This window comes from Miscanthus floridulus, chromosome 10 (genome assembly GCF_019320115.1).
Source record: "Miscanthus floridulus cultivar M001 chromosome 10, ASM1932011v1, whole genome shotgun sequence".
In the NCBI taxonomy this organism is placed as follows: domain Eukaryota; kingdom Viridiplantae; phylum Streptophyta; class Magnoliopsida; order Poales; family Poaceae; genus Miscanthus; species Miscanthus floridulus.
In genome coordinates, this window is record NC_089589.1 from 132,579,007 (window position 1) to 132,597,164 (window position 18,158).

The 18,158-nt window shown below is 49.6% G+C and overlaps 1 protein-coding gene and 1 pseudogene across 1 annotated transcript; both read right to left on the minus strand.

Annotated features, from left to right (window-relative positions):
* Positions 1 to 1,416: 1,416 nt before the first annotated feature.
* Positions 1,417 to 10,579, minus strand: LOC136489667 (disease resistance protein RGA2-like; annotated as a pseudogene).
* Positions 10,580 to 10,767: 188 nt separating this feature from the next.
* Positions 10,768 to 13,994, minus strand: LOC136485744 (RHOMBOID-like protein 2). Its single transcript, XM_066482590.1, has 4 exons — positions 13,310 to 13,994; positions 12,037 to 12,200; positions 11,612 to 11,775; positions 10,768 to 11,473 (listed from the first exon to the last, which is right to left on the minus strand). The coding sequence occupies exons 1-4, from the start codon at positions 13,684 to 13,686 to the stop codon at positions 10,919 to 10,921; spliced, it is 1,260 nt and encodes a 419-aa protein (XP_066338687.1). The 5' UTR covers positions 13,687 to 13,994; the 3' UTR covers positions 10,768 to 10,918.
* Between the last annotated feature and the right edge of the window lie 4,164 nt (positions 13,995 to 18,158).

Consider the following 18,158-nt stretch of genomic DNA (forward strand, 5'->3'; position numbering starts at 1 on the left):
ATATATATATATATATATATATATATATATATATATATATATATATATATATATATATATATATATATATATATATATATATATGCGCGCGCGCAAACTGCGAGCTTTGTGACTACTGTGTGTAGGCCTCGCCTTTTTCCTTTATTTTTTTAGAAAAAGGAGGCTGTAGGCGTTATTAGGTAGAGTTGCACCGCTCGCCTACCACCTCTAGCCATTTTTTTTTATCTAGCTAGGTTCTCTTATTTTTAATTCCCGCACCGCATAGAAATGGACTTGATTTGTGTATGAATATGATGTAGCGATTTTAATACTCATGATTATATCAGTTTGTCTGTTTGCGTTATGATATATGCTAGATCTTTTTTTTATATATAACATGGCATCGATCATACATACAGACTTACAGAGATGAAATTAAAAACGACCGAGTCGAGCGAGCTAGGCGAAGAAATGGGCTCCATGCCCATGGACCTTCTTACGACTTCGTATTAGGCCCGGCAACTATATGGGCCGCCATCGCGGTTGGATTGGAGGCCTTACTGCTGCGGGCTAACGACTGGACGTACTCCTTGGAACTTTGGAAACCCATTGGAAGCAGAAGATGGGGAAGGCATCTGATAGTGATAGCACTTAGCAGAAGCTGTGCCTGTGCCTCTCCCTCATGGTCATCCACATGGTCTCTGAATATTACTGTATATTTTTTTCCCTCCGATCCGATCAAATGCGTCATGCGATGCTTGACTCACCTGCCGCATCCATGTTCAGCTTTTCTTCAGTCGACGCAAATGGAAAGGCATCCTTATTCCTTAGGGAGGAGCTGACAGCCGGAGAGGGAGGTGTTCACCAACACATTCCCCTTCTTATTGTCGGTAATAACTCCAGCTTCAGACCGTTCCACCTTTTCCATGAATTGCATCACTGCACAGCCGGCTCCCATTTTATTCATTCAGTAGCATATATATAGCGAGAGAAACCAATCCGGCACCTGGTTGATTGATATATATACATCCCACGTACTCTGATCCAAGCTCCTCACCAAAGCATATTTGCCGCGACTACATCAGAGTCAAGGCACAGGGATGTGCTTATCTTACATCAGCTAGCTGGATACATATATATAACCAATGAGGCACCAATGAAACTGATTACAAATATAAATAAATGGCGCAACTCTGTGTTCTCGATCGCACTCTGACTCCCACAGTTAAATCGACGGCATCTATCGATAATAGTGATTCCTTGATGCACACACAAAGAATAACCTGCGAATATGGTACACGGCACAGGTATCTAGCTGCAGAGCAGATCCCTGTCCTGCGTCGCTCCTCGTTCTTGCTTTTGCCCTTGCAGATGAGGGAAGTTTCAACTTCAGCGTGTCCTGCTGCTGGATTCATCGCCGGTGACGAGTTGCTGCTGTTGCTGTTACTCCATTGGATGTCAGTCAGCGGAGAAGGCGACATTCGGGGTGTGGCCATCACTGTTCACCGAAGACCAATTAACTCGCAGACAAACTAAAGCGAGGAGCAGAGACGCCCAAGCAGCCGTGGAAAGCGACCTGTAAATTATAGATATAAAGAAACCATCAAAGCTGACAGTTGAGAAAAGAGGCTGGATAAACTAGATTCAATTTTGAATACAACTCTATTGTGAATACATCCACATATGCAAATTCAGTTGAGAATGTAGGCGCGCCGTGCAATGCTGGAAGAGTAAAACTGCCTTTAATTTCACTGAGTGCCCAAAACATAGTAAGGGACATGTAGCAAGTGTTGAGATTTGAAATGACAGGCCTGGCAAATTAAACATGTTCGCCAAAAACATGACAGGGCTGACATGCAAAGCATATATCTATATATCCGCATCCATCCCTAATGCCAGCACCAGCAGTTCCCCAGCATGGTGGGTCGAGGAGGGCAACTGCTGGATTTCGGCAGGAAATTGACAGGCATGCTGATTAGAACTACTAGGTGGTAGGATCGACACATGGTGCAATTGCCCGTGTAGGTACTATACTAGGTAGCAGCTACAAGAGGATAACATAAATGAACACAAGATTTATGCATGCACCATATACGTGAAAGATTGTTGTGTACCTTTATAACGAGAATCTAAATATGTAGTATCCACGAGGCCGCTGTCCAGTCGCTGCTGCAGAGCTGAAGGGAGCGATTTTATACCTGGGCAACTGCTAATTTCAAGCCGACGAAGAGATGAGTACTCTTGTGGTTCTGGTCCACTGGGCAAGCATGCCAGGCTTTTGCAACCGCCCAGATCAAGGAATTCCAGTGCTGAGAGATCTGTGATGCATAGTGACCGCAACTCTGGGCAGTAGTAAATTAACAGCATTTTGAGTGCATCCAGTTGCCCTGATACGAACCGTAGTTTGGAGCAGCGTTGAATACTTATTTTCCTGAGGGACGAGGGAAGATTGACAACCTCTGACAAGTGACAACCCGTCACACTCCCATATTGAAGATTCTAGAGATGATGGAAGGAGCTTATCCGGGGCCACCGATGGTGACAGCTTCTCCTCAACAGGTGTGGATGCCGTGACGTCATGGCTACTACTAGCCTCTTGATTCAACTGTTGCCTACCGTATATGGACTCTAGCTTGAGAACAGGGGAGTAGAACACCTCTACCAGACTTTCACACTCCCATATCTTTAGAGACTCTAGATGGGGCAAAAGTTGGCTCCTTCCTGATGTTGCCTGGTCAGGACCATTTGCCGCTGCGTATCCAATTAGATTATTGCAATGGCCAATCCGTAGCCTCTGCAAGGAACTCAGGCTTTGGAATACTTTCTCCGGCCAGAAGACAAGGTCATCGCAGCTATAAATTGTCAGATCATGCAGCTGCCCATAGCAAACCCACAGTGACAGTGCACGTGGTTGGAAGAACAAAGTGGAGCGGTATAGTTTCATATGTACCACAGATGACGGATGGTCCCATTCCTCCTTGCCGTCCAGCTCGACACCCTCCAAAGACAAACTGGACAATGACGTCATATATCTGATTCCTCACAGAGAAATATGTTGATTTGCTTCCCACAAAACCAGTTCTTTGACCTTTGGTGCCTTAGGTAGAGTTGTTAGCTTTGGGCATTTCTCGATAACAACATTCTCAAGCAAAGGGAATAGTGCATCTTCTTCTTCAATTTCAATGGCAGCCTCCCATCTCTCAAAGCTACACAAATCTTCCAGTGTGAGCTTCTTCAGTTCTGGAAATGCTGAGCGGACCACTGTATAATCTCCACTGTTAGTATTTATTTCCTACCTGTACATGCCGCCTCCTCCAGGCTGGCCTGGCCCTTTGGGCTACCCTGTATCCTCTATTTATATGTAACCCTCTTGTAATCTCATCATCAAGTGAATCTAAGCCTGTTGGCATTCCTCTATCATGGTATCAGACTAATCACGTCTTGGGCCTCCAAACAGTTCTGGTAATGCTACCAAATTTTTACAGCCTTCAATGTGCAATATCTCAAGCTGAGGAAATGCTACTACACAACCACGCATTGCCTCACAAAATCCATCAAAAACATCAAGATTAACTAGCTCAAGATCCTTAAGCTTTCCAAATGTCGAGGATGTACAGCTGCTACACAGGAATTGCAATTTCCCCAATCCTTTCAAATGAAGGAGTTGCAGTTCTGCTAGCTGACACAATGGAGGAAGCTGCTCTGCTTTACTACAATCAGATAGCAGAAGCTCAACTATGTTTTTCAACATACCCATCCAAGATGGAAAAATGGTGCCTTGGTAGGAATATATTTCTAGAGCCAGCAGTCCATCATGAGCTTCAAGACTCTCTAGAACCTCATGACATTGTTGTTCCTCCTCCTTACCACTTGTCCACTCTAGTGACAGTTGTCTCAGTTCCTTCTTGTTCTCAAGATTGGCTGCTTTTGCATTTCTTCTCCCGGTCACATTTTCGAGCTGCTTTAGCATTAATGAACCACCAATATTTAAATCCTTTAGCTCTCCAAGACCACTACAATTCAAGCCACTTCCCACTACAAAACATGTAATGGTTCGAAGAGAGGTGAGTCGTCCAATCTTAGGAGGCATGCACTCCAACTCCGTGCACCCATCTGTGTAGAGATGACGAAGGGTAGTCATGTACTTTATTTGTTTTGGAAGTCTTTTGAGTCTCCGGCAGCCAGAAAGTTTAAGTGTCCAAAGACTATATAGGATGCTTATGTCATCTGGAAGTGCTTTGATTGTACTACTTGTAAGATCAAGGTACGTAAGGTGGCACAGGTGCTTTGGTTTTATTGACATATGAACCCTTATTGGACTTGGCAGAGAGAGTGCTCGGAGAGAACTAAATTTTGATGAATGTAGCACATCATCATGGTAATAAGATCTATCAAATATCATTGTTTGTATAGGTGGAAACATTTCCCTTGTAGTACCAAATAAAAAGTTTAATTCCTTTTTCTTTGTGCTTGTTTGAAAAAGTATATGGCGAGCAGCACTAGGAAGCAACTCACCACTTTCAATAAATTCATTAGTTATGCAAACACACTCCTTTTCTGAAGCAGACAACGCAACATCATGCATGAGGTCATGGATCTTCACAAAAGTTGTAGAACTATACCCAATCCTTCTTTGCTCCTCATACTGGAATAATGACCTTGAAACCATCTCATTGACAATCCGTTTACCCATGGTTTTCAGCAGGTACCTTGTTTTGATCTGAGATATAACCATTGGCCATCCATAGCTGGATAAGCTTGTCCACATCAATTTGATAATCCTTTGGATACATAGCACAAAAGGCAAAGCATTGCTTCATGTCAGTTGGCAAGTCATCATAGCTGAGCTTGAGTATAGGTAAAATTCCGGTCTCATCATCATCGCATATCCTGCTTCGATGTAATATGTCCTCCCATTCTTCCTTAGTGGTCTTGTTACACAATACAGACCCCAATGCTTTGGCTGCCAATGGAGATCCAACACACCTCTCTGCAATCGGGCGAACTAACTTAAGTAGCTCCTCCGGCTTAGTCTTGCGCGAACTGAAAGCTCTTGTTTCAATAATTTCATGTATGAACTCTGTGTCCAAAATTGCCACATCATGGTATCTATTTTTCCATGAGTTGTTAGCTACTGTACCCATGAATTCAGCTATTTCTTTATCACGAGTCGTCGTCAATACGGCACTACCAACACCACCTTGTTTAAGACATGCCTTCAACTTTCCCCACTTGTCAACATCTTTATTCCATACATCATCCAATACCAGAAGATACCTATTAGGAACATATTTTTTCTATTAGTACCTTTCTATATCAAGCAAAGAGTTTATGTTGCGAGGAATCATTCCGATCAGAGCGGCTGGTTCAAATAATATTGGTCATTTTGGTCAAAATTATTTCCTGATGTGACTGGAGGGAGTAGCAATTGTGTGGATACGTGATGCTCAACTTGAAGTCAGCTAGTGGATATTTGCATAAAAGTGTTGCTAAAACAGTCATTACAAATATTGGATTTGTGAGCTTTTGTGTTTAAGCTATATACTGCATATAGTCTACGAGAGAATCATAATGTGATCTGTTTTTTGGGAGATGGAGAATCATAATGCTCTAAGAGGACATGAAAAGTAGTGATATAGATTGCATACCTCAAGAACAAAAAAATAATTAGAGCTAATGCCATGTTTGGATGTGGGTTGACCTATATAATTTTCTTGGTCAATAATTCAAGCTTCCATTTCAGAACCATTTTATACTTATATGGAATTGCATACTGGTAGAACACAGTAGTAAATATTTCTTACATGTGACCATGGCAAAAAACATGAGTGAGATAATTATACCCGTTTTTGTGCTACTTCATTTTTACAACCCACGCACAAACTTATGTTAGCAAAAAAATTCCATAGGGGTGTACAATACATGACAGGACGTACCGAGTGTTCAGTAAGAATAAATAAAACATAAAAGCATGATAGAAGGTGAGAGTTGAGTTAGCAATAATACCTCTTTCCCCTAAGATATTCCTGAAGCTTGTTGAGTGCCTTTTCAATCTTTGTCTCTGACTCATTATATATCTCGTTGGCAAGATTACAGACATTGAAATCATCTGAGACACACACCCACTTTAATAGCAGGAAATGCTCCTTGACCTGAGGGTCGTTGTAGATTTTTTTCTCGAATACGCAAAAGATTTGCATATCATTGTAATTAAGAAGAAGAAGAGTTTAACCATACACATGACACGCTTCTCATGAGCGCCCTAGGAGGTCTTACAGTTTGACTGGACCTTTCTAGCAGACTGTTTCAAACTTCGATATTACATAAAAGTAAACAACCGAACTACGAGCAGCGCACTAACCTACGGAGCTGTGCGTCTCCGCTAATGGCCGCGCGACTCTGCTCCGTCATCCGAGAAGAGCCTTCTACCAGTCGTAGCAGTGGTCGCCGGGAACAGCTCGTCCAGTGCTTCCACTTCGCTCGACGTCAAGTTCCTTGCGAAAAAGTCGTCGTAAGCTCTCTTGGACGCGGATAAGATTGGACCTGCCGGCGGTGCAAAGCCCATCCTCCGCATGAGCAGCACCTCGCCCCGCTTGGAGATCGGAATGTGCGCCAGCGGCTGAGCGGCAATCCGTCTGCCCCGTTTTGGCATGGGTTGCCTTATGGTTGCCACCTTCTGCCTGGGTGGGCTGACGATTAGTGGCGTCATTCGCTCGAGCTGCATCTCCTTAGTGAAACGTGCGAGACGTTGGGCAGCTTCACGTGGTGTGGGCGTCGCGTCGCTGGGGGTGGTGCAACCCTCTACGACGCCGGGTGCTCCCAGTCGTTGTGGCGTGGGTTGTGGCGGCCCCTGCACTGGCGACATCGGAGACAAGTCTGTCGTCCACCGAGCAGCCGCCGGCGTGGAACAAGTGTCCGCCACTGGTGCTTCAACCTCCAGAGGGGCTGTCGTAGCAGGCAGACACCCAGGTGTTGGTGCTCTCATTGTGCGGCTCACGACGAGCGAGGCGGCGAGCTCCTCCAGCATCGGGTCGAAAGAGATGACCAATGCGGGGGGGCCCGCACTCACGCACAGCGCCAGCGCCACCGGATCTGGCTCGGGGAAGCTTAGTGCAGCAGTAGAAGTAGGTGCCCTGTCAGCGTGGTCGGCGGGCGCACCCATGCCGATCTCCTTCGACTTAGTCTTGCATCGCCGATGTTGTCGTTGTCTCCCACCGACGCCCCCCATGGCCCCCGGTGCGGCACCCTTCGCACCGCCGCGCGGCGCGTGCTGGGAGGACGTAGGGTCGTCGCGAGCAGAGTACCGTGGCAGGTTGGCACCCACCGCCGCCGAGGTCGAAGCAGTCCTTCGCCTGTAGTCCTTGACGAGGTGCCCGAATCCACGACAGCGCAGGCAACGCCGTGGCAACCGACAAGTCGCTATTCGGTGCGAGTAGGAGAGGCAGTTGAAGCATCTGCCGTGAAGCTCTGCCGGGATCTTCTTGACCTGCGAAAGTTGCTTTTGGCTGGGGCGAGGCTCCGTCAAGGCAGCACCAGATCCTGTGACCTGCCGGGGGAGGATCTCACGCCACCCATCGGTGTTGGGGGCGGAGACCCATCCACGGCGGCCGAGGCGTTGGCGGGCAGGGACACAGCCATCCACTAGCAGCACAGGCAAGCCGTTCACCAGCTGCGGGCGTGGCTAGCAGCGCTTCCTCCGCCTACGGCCATGTCCCTGTCGGCCCCGCTCAGCGCCCGCACAGCCGTGCAAAGACCCTGCTCCGCGGCGCCCCAAAACTGCGGTTGAACGAGTTTGGCGACGCACGGGGGACGCTGAGGCCGGCTTCGTCGGGCGACAAGCGGCCTCCAGGTATGTCGCGGGGTGGTCGTCATCGGTCTCCTCGTCATTGTCGTCCGCCCACCGCCGGCTCTTCGAACGCCCTCCCGAGGAGCATCCGGGGAAGAACGGTGCCGCGGTCAGCGAGAGGGAGGATCTTGAGGCGTCCAGCGACGCCGTGACGGTAGCCCAGGGCCCGGGCGTGCCTGCGGTGTTGCTGGCATCCTGCCCCAGCGACGTTGGGGACGAAGCGCCAGAGCTGGCCCCCCCGGCCGTCAGCGGCGCGGCCGTGGTGGCGTCCGTGGCGGCGTCCTCATCCCCCGGCGGCATTCGCGCGAGCTCCGCGGGAGGAGGCGGCGATGGAGCGGCCGAGGCAGTTGCGGTCGCGGCGGCTGGTTCCGGCATCGGTGTCGGCGGCGGCGCAGGTGGCCGCGGAGGGGGCGCTGGAGCACTAAAGCCCGTGGATCCCGCATGGACGGGGTCGACGCCGTTGGTGGCTGCTGCAGTGGAGCCCGACATCATCATCGGTGTGGACAGAGCGGCGGCGGAGCCCGACCTCGACGGCAGCGGTTGCGTGGAGGGCCGCGGAGGGGCCGAAGAGCCGGATCCAGCGGGGACGGCCTCAGGTCCGCCGCCGGCCGTGGCGGCGGCAACTTCCGACGCCAGCATCCGCGCGGGCGGCCATAGATCCCACGGAGGCGCCAGAGTGCCAGATTCAGCGACATCTGTGGTGGGAAGGGTAGGGGAGGGGGAGGGGGAGGAGGAGGGGGAGGGGGAAGGGAGGCGGCTGGCGCCGGCAGCGGCGGCGGGTGGGAGGCCGTCAGGTCAGGGCTCTCGAAGGGTTCCGCCTCTCGAAGGGTCGACCTTTACATGTTTGGGCCGGCAAATTAAACATTGATTAAACAATCAACAAAGGGACTGGGGTCGTTGTAGATGAGTTGAGCAAGGGTGGTCTTGCCCAGTCCTCCCATTCCAACGATGGGAACAACTAAGAGATCACCACCATTGCTAGCTTGATGATCGAGCAATATCTCAACAATTTTCTTCCTCTCCTTATCTCTAGATCTACTAACAATATTTTCAGGATCAACAATAACGGAATCCGTATCACGCCACTCCTTCCATGCTGGTGCGGTCTCAACCTCAAGCTTGTTGAATCCAAAGGTGTTCATTTCATCCACAAGGTCCTTGAAGGTGTCGACAATCCTGCGAAGCCTATAGGCCATCCTGATATGGAATGCAACACGGTTGTGGGTAGGGAAGAGTTTTACTCCAGCCATAATGCCAAGCTTGGCGATGTGCCCATTCTTCTTGGCTCGACGGCGGAGCGCCTCGTACTCAAAGTCATCAAAGACCTCGTTCGCCTCGTATGCCGCCGCCTTAAGCTACTCGAGCCATTTCTTCACTCCTCCTCGGCGAGACGCCTGCTTCTCGGCGTCGGCAATGACGTCGAGGATGGCAGGCAGCCAGCGCATGAGGGTCTTGTGGTGCTTCTCCATGCCCTCCATCACATTGTACTGATCCAGGAGAGAGCTGGACACCTTCTCCTGCACCAGGGACACCAGTGGGGCGACCACCAGGCTGGCCGCTAGTTCAGCCATTGGAGCACTCAGCAGAGCTCTGGATCGAGAACGTGCGCTCAGAGGGAGAGGAGAGCGCACAATGGCGTGCAGAGTGGAGAAGACAGAAGAGAATGGTCGCTCTGGAGGAAAACAGAGTGAGGCTGGGCATCGACTTCCTAGCTTTGCCCGTCAGCACAGCAGGGCATCTTTGGTTGCTGCATTCTATCTAATAACGCATAGTACTAACTAATATGGTACCATTACGGCTGGAGATCGAATCGAATGAATTATTTCCCTGTCTCTGTCTGTCTTCATCTCTCTCTCTCACGAAGGCTGAGGCTGTAAATCGAATAAATTCTTTCTCTTTCTTTGTCTTTCTATCTCTCTTTCTGTCTCATGGAAATCAAATAAATACCAGGTGGGGATTTGGTCGACATCAGTTGTCCAAGGAAGGCACCCCTGAAGACTGAAACGGTGGTGCTGCATAAATAATAATAGCTCGCATCCTGCTTTAACTTGGAGCTGTATGTTTCTCCATCTCACTTTGACAGTAGAAAAGCCTCCAGTATACTTGCTTCATCTACGCAAAAGAGAAAAGCAATGCATCTGTCACCCCTTTTTTTCATGTCCACGCACGCAAAGAACCTTTATCGGTTCCGGTTGAGAATTGAAACCGATGATGCATCGTCCGTCCGAGCTGGCACAAGAATGAGTCGAATCAACCACTGCAGCCTGCAGGGGGCGATGCATCGAGGAGAGAGAGGGAAGAACCGATGCAAGACTTGGAGTCGACTCCTGGTGCATAAAAAAATGGATTTGCACCTGCTGGTTGCTGCTCCTACGCCGATTTGAAGGCGGAGGCAGATCTCCGACCTCCGGGGCGCGGCTCAACGAGGCAGATCTGCGATCACCGGCTTGGTGTGGTGGCCACGAAGTAGGCCGTGGAGGTGCCGGTGGTGGCCGAGGGCGGGGCCGTGGTGCCACGGAGCTCGGTGGCCGAGGTGGTGATGGACGTGGATGTGGCGGTGGCAGCCATGGCCCATGGGCGAGGCCGGGGCTGGGGCGGCGCGGAGCTCTGTGGCCGAGGTGGCGCCGTTGGAGGCGGCGGCCCGGGGAATCTCCGCTCGGCCGGGGATGCGCGACAGCCTCCTGGTCACGGCGGCGATGGTTGTGCGGTAGGCGGCGGCAGAAAAAGGAGTTTTTTTTTTTTAAGGAAGAGGCAGAAAAGGAGCTGGGACTCTGGGAGGACTTCAGTGCGTGTTTTTTGTTATTTGTCATGTGGGACCCACATTGCTTTTTACCATAAACGGATTCATCCCTTTGGTTGGATTACGTGGCTATACTAACTTCCGTGCGACTGTAGATGCTCTAACAAAAAGATCGAAACGGCAGTAAATAATCTCAACAATCTGTTTTGGACTGTAGTATGTTTGTTCATCATCTCACTCTGCCTCTGACGTACGGTGAGTAAAAATGGAGCATCTATGATCTATCTATTCCTTCCTTCATGTACACAAAGAACAGGGCCGGTACCAAAGAATAGTATCTATGTATAGCAGTACTAGGTGCAGAGCTGGTTGCAGAGGTAGTTGATCCTGTCCTGCGACGCGTCGGCGGGCGACGCGACGACGTACGTCTGGTTCCTGCCGCCCGCGCAGATGACGGTGAGCGTGTTCTCCTGCTGCATCGCCGTGCACGTGGTCGGCGAAGCGTCGCACCTCCACCTCTTGGTCGGCACGCAGCTGAGGTAGTGGCACCACGGGCAGTGCTCGTTCGCGTTGTACCCACGGAACAGCAGCACGGTGGCCACCGTGAACCCGACGACGAGCAGCACGGCGGCGGCCAGCCACAGCACGTACTGGTACGTCTTGTGCTTGCGTTTCACCGAGACCGGCGGCTGAGCAGCTGCTGCCGTTGGTTGCCTGTCAGGTTGTGCTGCTGCTGATACTCTTCTCTGCTGGGTGAGCCAGGCGAATTGCGGGCGGATGAAGAAGACGAAGCCGAGGAGGAAGCCCGAGATGAGGCCGCCGATGTGGGCGAAGTTGTCCACCCTGGGGAGGAGCCCCAGCGCCAGGTTCACCACAATCACCAGCACCAGCGTTAGCAACGCCGCCACCTGAACGAATTAATCAACTGCAATGATTATTTAATCCATCGGGCAAAATCTTTTGGAACCGAGGACGAAGATGAAGCTGATGATGAAGGATAGGATAGGATAGGATAGCAGGGAAATCAGGAAATGCATGATGTATACCTTGTTTGCGTACAGTGACCAGTTTGTTATGAGTTCAGAGAGCATGGAGCCAATGAGCCCGAACAGAGCACCGGAGGCGCCAACGGAGACATTGGACTGTATGAAGAGAGCAGACATCAGGCTCCCGCCAAAGCCAGAGATGAGGTAGACCAGACCGATCCTCACTGCATATTGCATTGCATCATAGGCATAAGTACTAGGCCGACGTGAAAATCTGTTCCCTTTTTTTCCTCCTTTGCAGAACAAAAACGAAAATCTTGCTGATTTTCTACTAGAATTTATCAATTTATCAGCATCTTGGATGGATAAGGGAGTTCCAAGTGTGACTGAAAAGAATGCATCTGATGTGCTAGTTTAAGTCTTTAAGCGAAGTAGGAATGAAGAATGGAGTAATTAATCCAAAGACAGTATGTATGATCACTTACCAAACCCGAATTCTTGCTCGAGGCGTATGCCGATGATTACGAGGCAGAGCATGTTGATGAGCAGATGAACAACTCCGGCGTGGAGCCAAATGCAGGTGATCAGACGCCATCCTTGGCGGCCATGGACAACCTTAGGCACATCGAGGGCACCCATCTTCACTAACCTGGCATTGAGATTTTGAGATAAAAAATATATATTGTTTTCAGTTTAGCCTCTGATGAGTACTGTACCTGAACGTACTGGTAACACAAGCAATGAAATCTTCTTCTTCTTTTTTTGTCCGACAGAAAAAGGGGGATGAAGTGAAAGTGAAACTCTAATTTTAATTTTGAAGTGAGAAATGCCATGTATGCCATCATCCACCTACTCTTCTTTGACTTTGCAATGTGTCTTCTGTAATCTAAGTTCAGAGAAGTCTAATAAAGATATCAGCACGCGTACATAGAATAGAAAAATGGACAGGGACATTTGAATCCTCCTGCAGCTAGCGTTCACCAAATCAGGCAGCCCATGAGTGGCCAATCAAAGATACTAGTATACTAACTGAACTGGTACCGACTCCAAAGATTTTGTGGTCAGAGAGAGAGAGAGAGAGTAGCTAGACACGCCATTACATTTCACATTTTGGGTTGGTTGACAAATTAAACCGGCCGAAGCAATTGCATTGCTTTGCTTTGCACAATGTCTTGTGTGCTTCGTCAATAACTGTCTGTCAGATTCAGAGGAGGACATCACCGTGGCCCAAAGTCAAATTACCAACTAAGCAAGGAAGGCTTTGCACACAACAGAACTGAACAGGGGCATGCAATGCAATTTGACAGACTGAACTCTGCTGAGTGCTTCTTGGGTGGGCCCATCATACGTACACTGTACTACAAGTATACAGCATCATGATGAATCTGTGGGATTTGCTGGTTCTTGCTTGTGCTAGTAAATCAAATGGTTTGCAGTGGCCAAAACTCCCTTTGGAAATTAATTAACTGGGCCGGGCATTGTAGTCGTAGCCGGCCGGCACCAAGTAAAAGTTTTTTTTTAATTTATTTACAGATACATCTAGCTACATTAATAAATACTAGTAAAGTTGTCATCTTTGGTATTGCTACAATGAATTATCATGTTTAGCATTAGCAAATAATAAGTAGCCTGCTATCTAGAAGCTGATACGAATATGATAGTATGATGGTGCAAGCAAAGCAACCATGGCACACCACCGTAGCATTGGAGGAAAGAAAAACAAAGCAAGAAAAACAAGCGCGTGGTGACTGTACGTACGTGGCGGAGGAGGGACCGAGGAGCGGGTTCTCGCGGAGCGGCTGGAAGGCGAAGCGGCCGAGGAAGCCGGCGGCGCAGTTGGAGTTGTGGCGGGGGCAGTCGTTGACGTACATGGTGACGAGGAAGATGGCGACGCAGGCGACGGTGGCGGCGGACACGAGCCACGGCGACCAGCGCCGGTAGTAGGGCCGCGCCCTGATCACCTGCTGCTGGTGGTGGCGGTGGCGGTGGTGGTGCGGGGGCCTGCTGGCGGCGGCGCTGGTGCTGGAAGGCAAGGAGGAGGCGCCCTGCTGGTGGGAGTGGGAGTGGGAGAAGGAGGACGGCCGCTCCACCAGCACCTGCACGTCCTCCTCATCGCCGCCGCCCGCGGGCTTCATGGATGGATGGATGGATCGGCGGGCGGCGCTCGGTGCGGTGGTGCGTTAGTTGTGCCCCGGCACGCAGGCAGGCAGACCGGCCGGCGACGTTTTGTTGTGAGGTGTGCGGATCGATGTGTGTTGTCGTGTGGGATTGATGATTAATTGTTGGAGAAGACAAGAACAAGATGATGATGATGGATGGGATGGGAATTGGAAAAGGGGGCCGGGAGAGCGTGAGGAGGAAGGACACGAATCACACCGGTCGATCTGTAGCCTGCCTGCCTCTAGTAGCAAGGAAGAAAGGAAGGCGTGTAACAGAGGAGGAAGCAGGGCAGGGCAGCTGGGCAGGTGAGGTAGACAGACTGCAGGAGCTACAAAAAGGAGAAGCATCTTTCCTTCCTTCCTTCAATTCCGTGATTAATTGTTTTCTTGTTTGTTATACTCCTATTGTATTCCAAAAATATACAGCTGCTGCAGCGCGTGATTGCATTGCTTGTGGGGAATTTTGGGTGCCCAGGACCCAGGTAGTGTGTATATACATTTATTTACAAGAAACAATACACAAGGAAATTAATTAATTAATTAAAGGGACTAAATGGAAAGGGATAATAATAAAGAAAGAAAGAAAGAATTAGCCAACTGCAAAAGACAAAGATTTGGTATGGATGGTGGTGTAGTTTTTTTTTTAGTGGACGATGGTGGTGTAGGTGGCCTGCCCCAGCTGCCAACTCTCTCCAGCTTCCGACGATATTAGTTCGTGCAGTATCGTGGCTGTCCCAGTCTCTCCACCTATGGAACAATCAGGAAACACTCCTGCCTTAGTGCCTGTTTAGTTTTCAAAATTTTGTAAAATTTTTCAAGATTTCTCGTCACATCGAATCTTTGGACGCATGCATGAAGCATTAAATATAAATAAAAAATAAAACTAATTACACAGTTTAGACGAAATTCACGAGACAAATCTTTTAAGCCTAATTAGACTATGATCAGACACTAATTGTCAAATAACAACGAAAGTGCTACAGTACCATTTCCTAAAAAATTTCGCCAACTAAATAAGGCCTTAGCCATACCCCGGTACCCGTACTGAGTCGGCCCATGGCTACACCGCTACGCTGCCATGTGCCATCCCATGCCCGCTGCCTATTAGAGACATGCAAGCAGTGGCGGAGCGTGAATCAAAGTTAAGAGGGGCCAATTATACTGTAGCATATTTGAACTACTGTTTGAGAGCAGCTAGTTATTCTGCTGCAAGTGTATTATTTATTACTGGCACGGATATACTTATATTATTACTGCTGCATCTCTACTATTGTATAGCTAACTTGCTTGCTCGGACAGTCCTGTAACTTTGCACTAGCTAGCATGACGGAGCTTGCACATCCGTAGCATATATCCTCATTTTTTTTACGGGGCAAGGGGGGGTCGGAGCCCTCTATGGCCAATACGTGGCTCCGCCGTTGCCTGCAAGGGAAGAAATAAGTTACGTTGAGAAGGGCTTTGCAAGCATCCCGACGTCCAGCGGCGCGTGGGACACGTTCAGAAGTCCGCACCTGTTGCCCGCCCTTTCACACTAGTATACAAATGTTTTTGCAAGACGGTGCTCTTTTATTAACGGAGACGGTCATAAAATTCAACCGTCTTGGTTAATGCCTGAGATTAACAGAGGCGGACATTTTTTATTTACCGAGGCGGACACTTTTGGCCGCCTCCTAAAATCGATTTATGGAGCCGGGCGTATTAAGGCAACCGCCTCAAAAAATCCTCTATTTTTTAGGCGGTCATCTTAAAGCAACCGCCTCTAAAAATTCATTTCCGGAGGCGGGCACACTACAAAGTCCGCCTCCAAAAAGGCCGCGGCCCGACAGGCCCAGGCGAGGCCCGATAACCGTCTTCAAGTATAAATAGATAGACTTAGGGTTTCTGGTTCACTCCCTTTCTCAGACCGAGCCCGAGCGGCGCCGCAGTCCCTCCCTCTCCCACACGACCCTCGCGAGGACGACTCACTCCCTCTCCCGCACGAGCCTGTCCAGCGCCCCTCCCTCTCCCACACTGCCTCCCTCTCTCTCCGACCTCTTCCCACACGCCTCCCTCGCTCTTCCTCCTCTCTCTCTCTCCCTCAACCGCAGTGGCCGGCGAGCGCAATAGCAGCGGCAGGCGGGGCGACAGCATGGGACTCCAACTCCTCCAGGCGAGTTCTGCACCCCTTCTCCTTCCCGACGGCGGTGGGTAGCGGCGTGGGGCCAGCACCGGTGGGCGACGGCGAGGGCCCTCGCGCGCCCGGCAGCGGCTGCGGCGGCGGCACCGGGCACGGGAAGGGGCGACGAGAAGCAGGGCGCGGCCCTCTCTCCCTCCCCTTCTCTGCCTTCTCCGGCGAACAGCGGTTGCGGAGGGCGCACCGGTAATGGAGGCGACAGATCTGCGGCGAGGAGGCGGATCCAGCCGGGGCTGCACCAGATCCGGCTCGACCTCCACCGCCTCCACCAGATCCGACTGCAGGGGCTCCATGGAAGGCGTGTCCAGGTGCGGATCCGACGGCGGCGGCGCGTCCCGGCCCGACAGTGGTGGCAGATCCAGGACGGCGGCGGTGTGGCTGGGCTCGACGTCGGGCCCGTATGGGCTGGCATTGGGCTCAGCTGCTTTTTTATTATTTTAATTTGATTTATGAAGGCGGGCAATCTAACCGCCTCCCATCAAAGGTCACAGATAACCGTGACCTTTGATTGGAGGCGGTTGATTTGCTCGCATCCATTAATCGTTTTTGTCCGCCTCCAATAAGATTTATGTAGTAGTGTCGGCGATCAATTTGGCAGCCGCTGGTCCCCCGACTCCAATTATTGTTTCGGATGTCCGATGGCCACAGGGCTCTCTCGCTCGATCGCTCGTATGCATTGTATGTAGTCATGTCCACCCGCACACACACTGCTGCTACGCCTGGCCGTGCGCTGTTGCAGCACCTGTCCGAGCATCGCCGCCGCCGCCGCAGCGCCTACCGGCCCGGACCCGCCTGCTGCTACCGTACGCATGCGCCTACTGCCGCATCCGCTTCGCTTCTTGCACACGCGGGGACCACTTTTGTGCGCGCACTTCTATCGCCTCCTCATGGAACACTTGCAATATACATCTAAAACAGATGAAACATTTGGAACATACTCTTACAACACATGTGTATGGCCACTTCAACATATGCACAACATCCAGATAAAACACTTACAACATACGTTTGAAACAACAAAAACATTTTTTTGCGAATAGAAATATTTAAAACATACACTTGCAACATACGTGTATAGCCAGTGCAACATATATAGCATCCAGATAAAAACACTTGCAACATACGTTTAAAAAATAGCTAAAACATTTAAAACATACACTTGCAACATACGTGTATTGCCAGTGCAACATATACAACATCCAGATAAAACACGTACAACATACGTTTAAAACAACCGAAACATTTGAAACATACACTTGCAACATATGTGTATAGCTATTGCAACATATGCAACATTCAGATATATTTTTGCAACATACATCTAGAACATACATATGTGCTAACATATCAGGACCATACAATGCTCTAACATATCAGCCCATACCGAAATGGTTGCTATTTTTTTACTATGCTAAGTTGACTCACAATATGATCGGACTCACGTATATTTGTGGTCTATAATTATTTTTGGACCAAAGGCATTTTTGTGCACATGCATGCAGTATAGACGGTCGCCATACGTTGCTCTAGCGGGTCATTTAGCATAGCTCTCTGTACATGTCGATTATGTCCTCTTCCGGTATACGTGCATGTCACGTATTCACATTCTGAGAGGGTGCTGTATATATATATATATATATATATATATATATATATATATATGTACATGCACATATTTGTATTACATTGGCAAAGTTGTCCATGGATTAAAATATAACCGGACCCATTGTTTTTATTAAAAAACGGCGCAGGCGAGGCGCAGGGCTGGCCGTGTGGAGCTGTCTGTCCGAACCCGCTTATTTGGATTAAAAACGTGGGGCGTGTGTGGAGCGTCCGTCCGGACGACCGCGTCCAATCATTTCCGCATAAAGAAAGAATATTTTTTTTTTGAGAGGAACATAAAGAACAATCTATATACTATGTAGTAGGTTAGCAGGCTTAATTGGCCAACTTGTGACCGTGTCACTACTGGACCCGCATGCTCTTGCCCTCGGTAAAGGACCAGAAACCCTCGGCAAAGGCTTTGCCGAGGGCTGCTCTCGGCAAAGACCCCTCGGAGAATTTTTAGACGGCGAAGGGGTCTTTGTCGAGGGTCCTTTATCGGGCACTCGGCAAAGAAAAGAAGCCGTCACGCGCCGGCGCTGTTGGCGGTTTCTTTGCCGAGGGCCGACCCTCGGCAAAGAAATGGTTTTTTTTGAATTTTTTTTGTCGAGGGCCGGCCCTCGGCAAATAAATTTTTTTATTTTTATTTTAAAAACCTTTACCGAGGGCCTCC

Coding starts and splice junctions, on each gene's coding strand:
- LOC136485744 (XM_066482590.1), bottom strand. CDS start 13,686: ATGAAGCCCGCGGGCGGCGGCGATGAGGAGGACGTGCAGGTGCTGGTG. Junction 12,201..13,309: donor CTCGGTCCCTCCTCCGCCAC/GTACGTACAGTC, acceptor TCTCAATGCCAG/GTTAGTGAAGATGGGTGCCC. Junction 11,776..12,036: donor CGAGCAAGAATTCGGGTTTG/GTAAGTGATCAT, acceptor TGCAATATGCAG/TGAGGATCGGTCTGGTCTAC.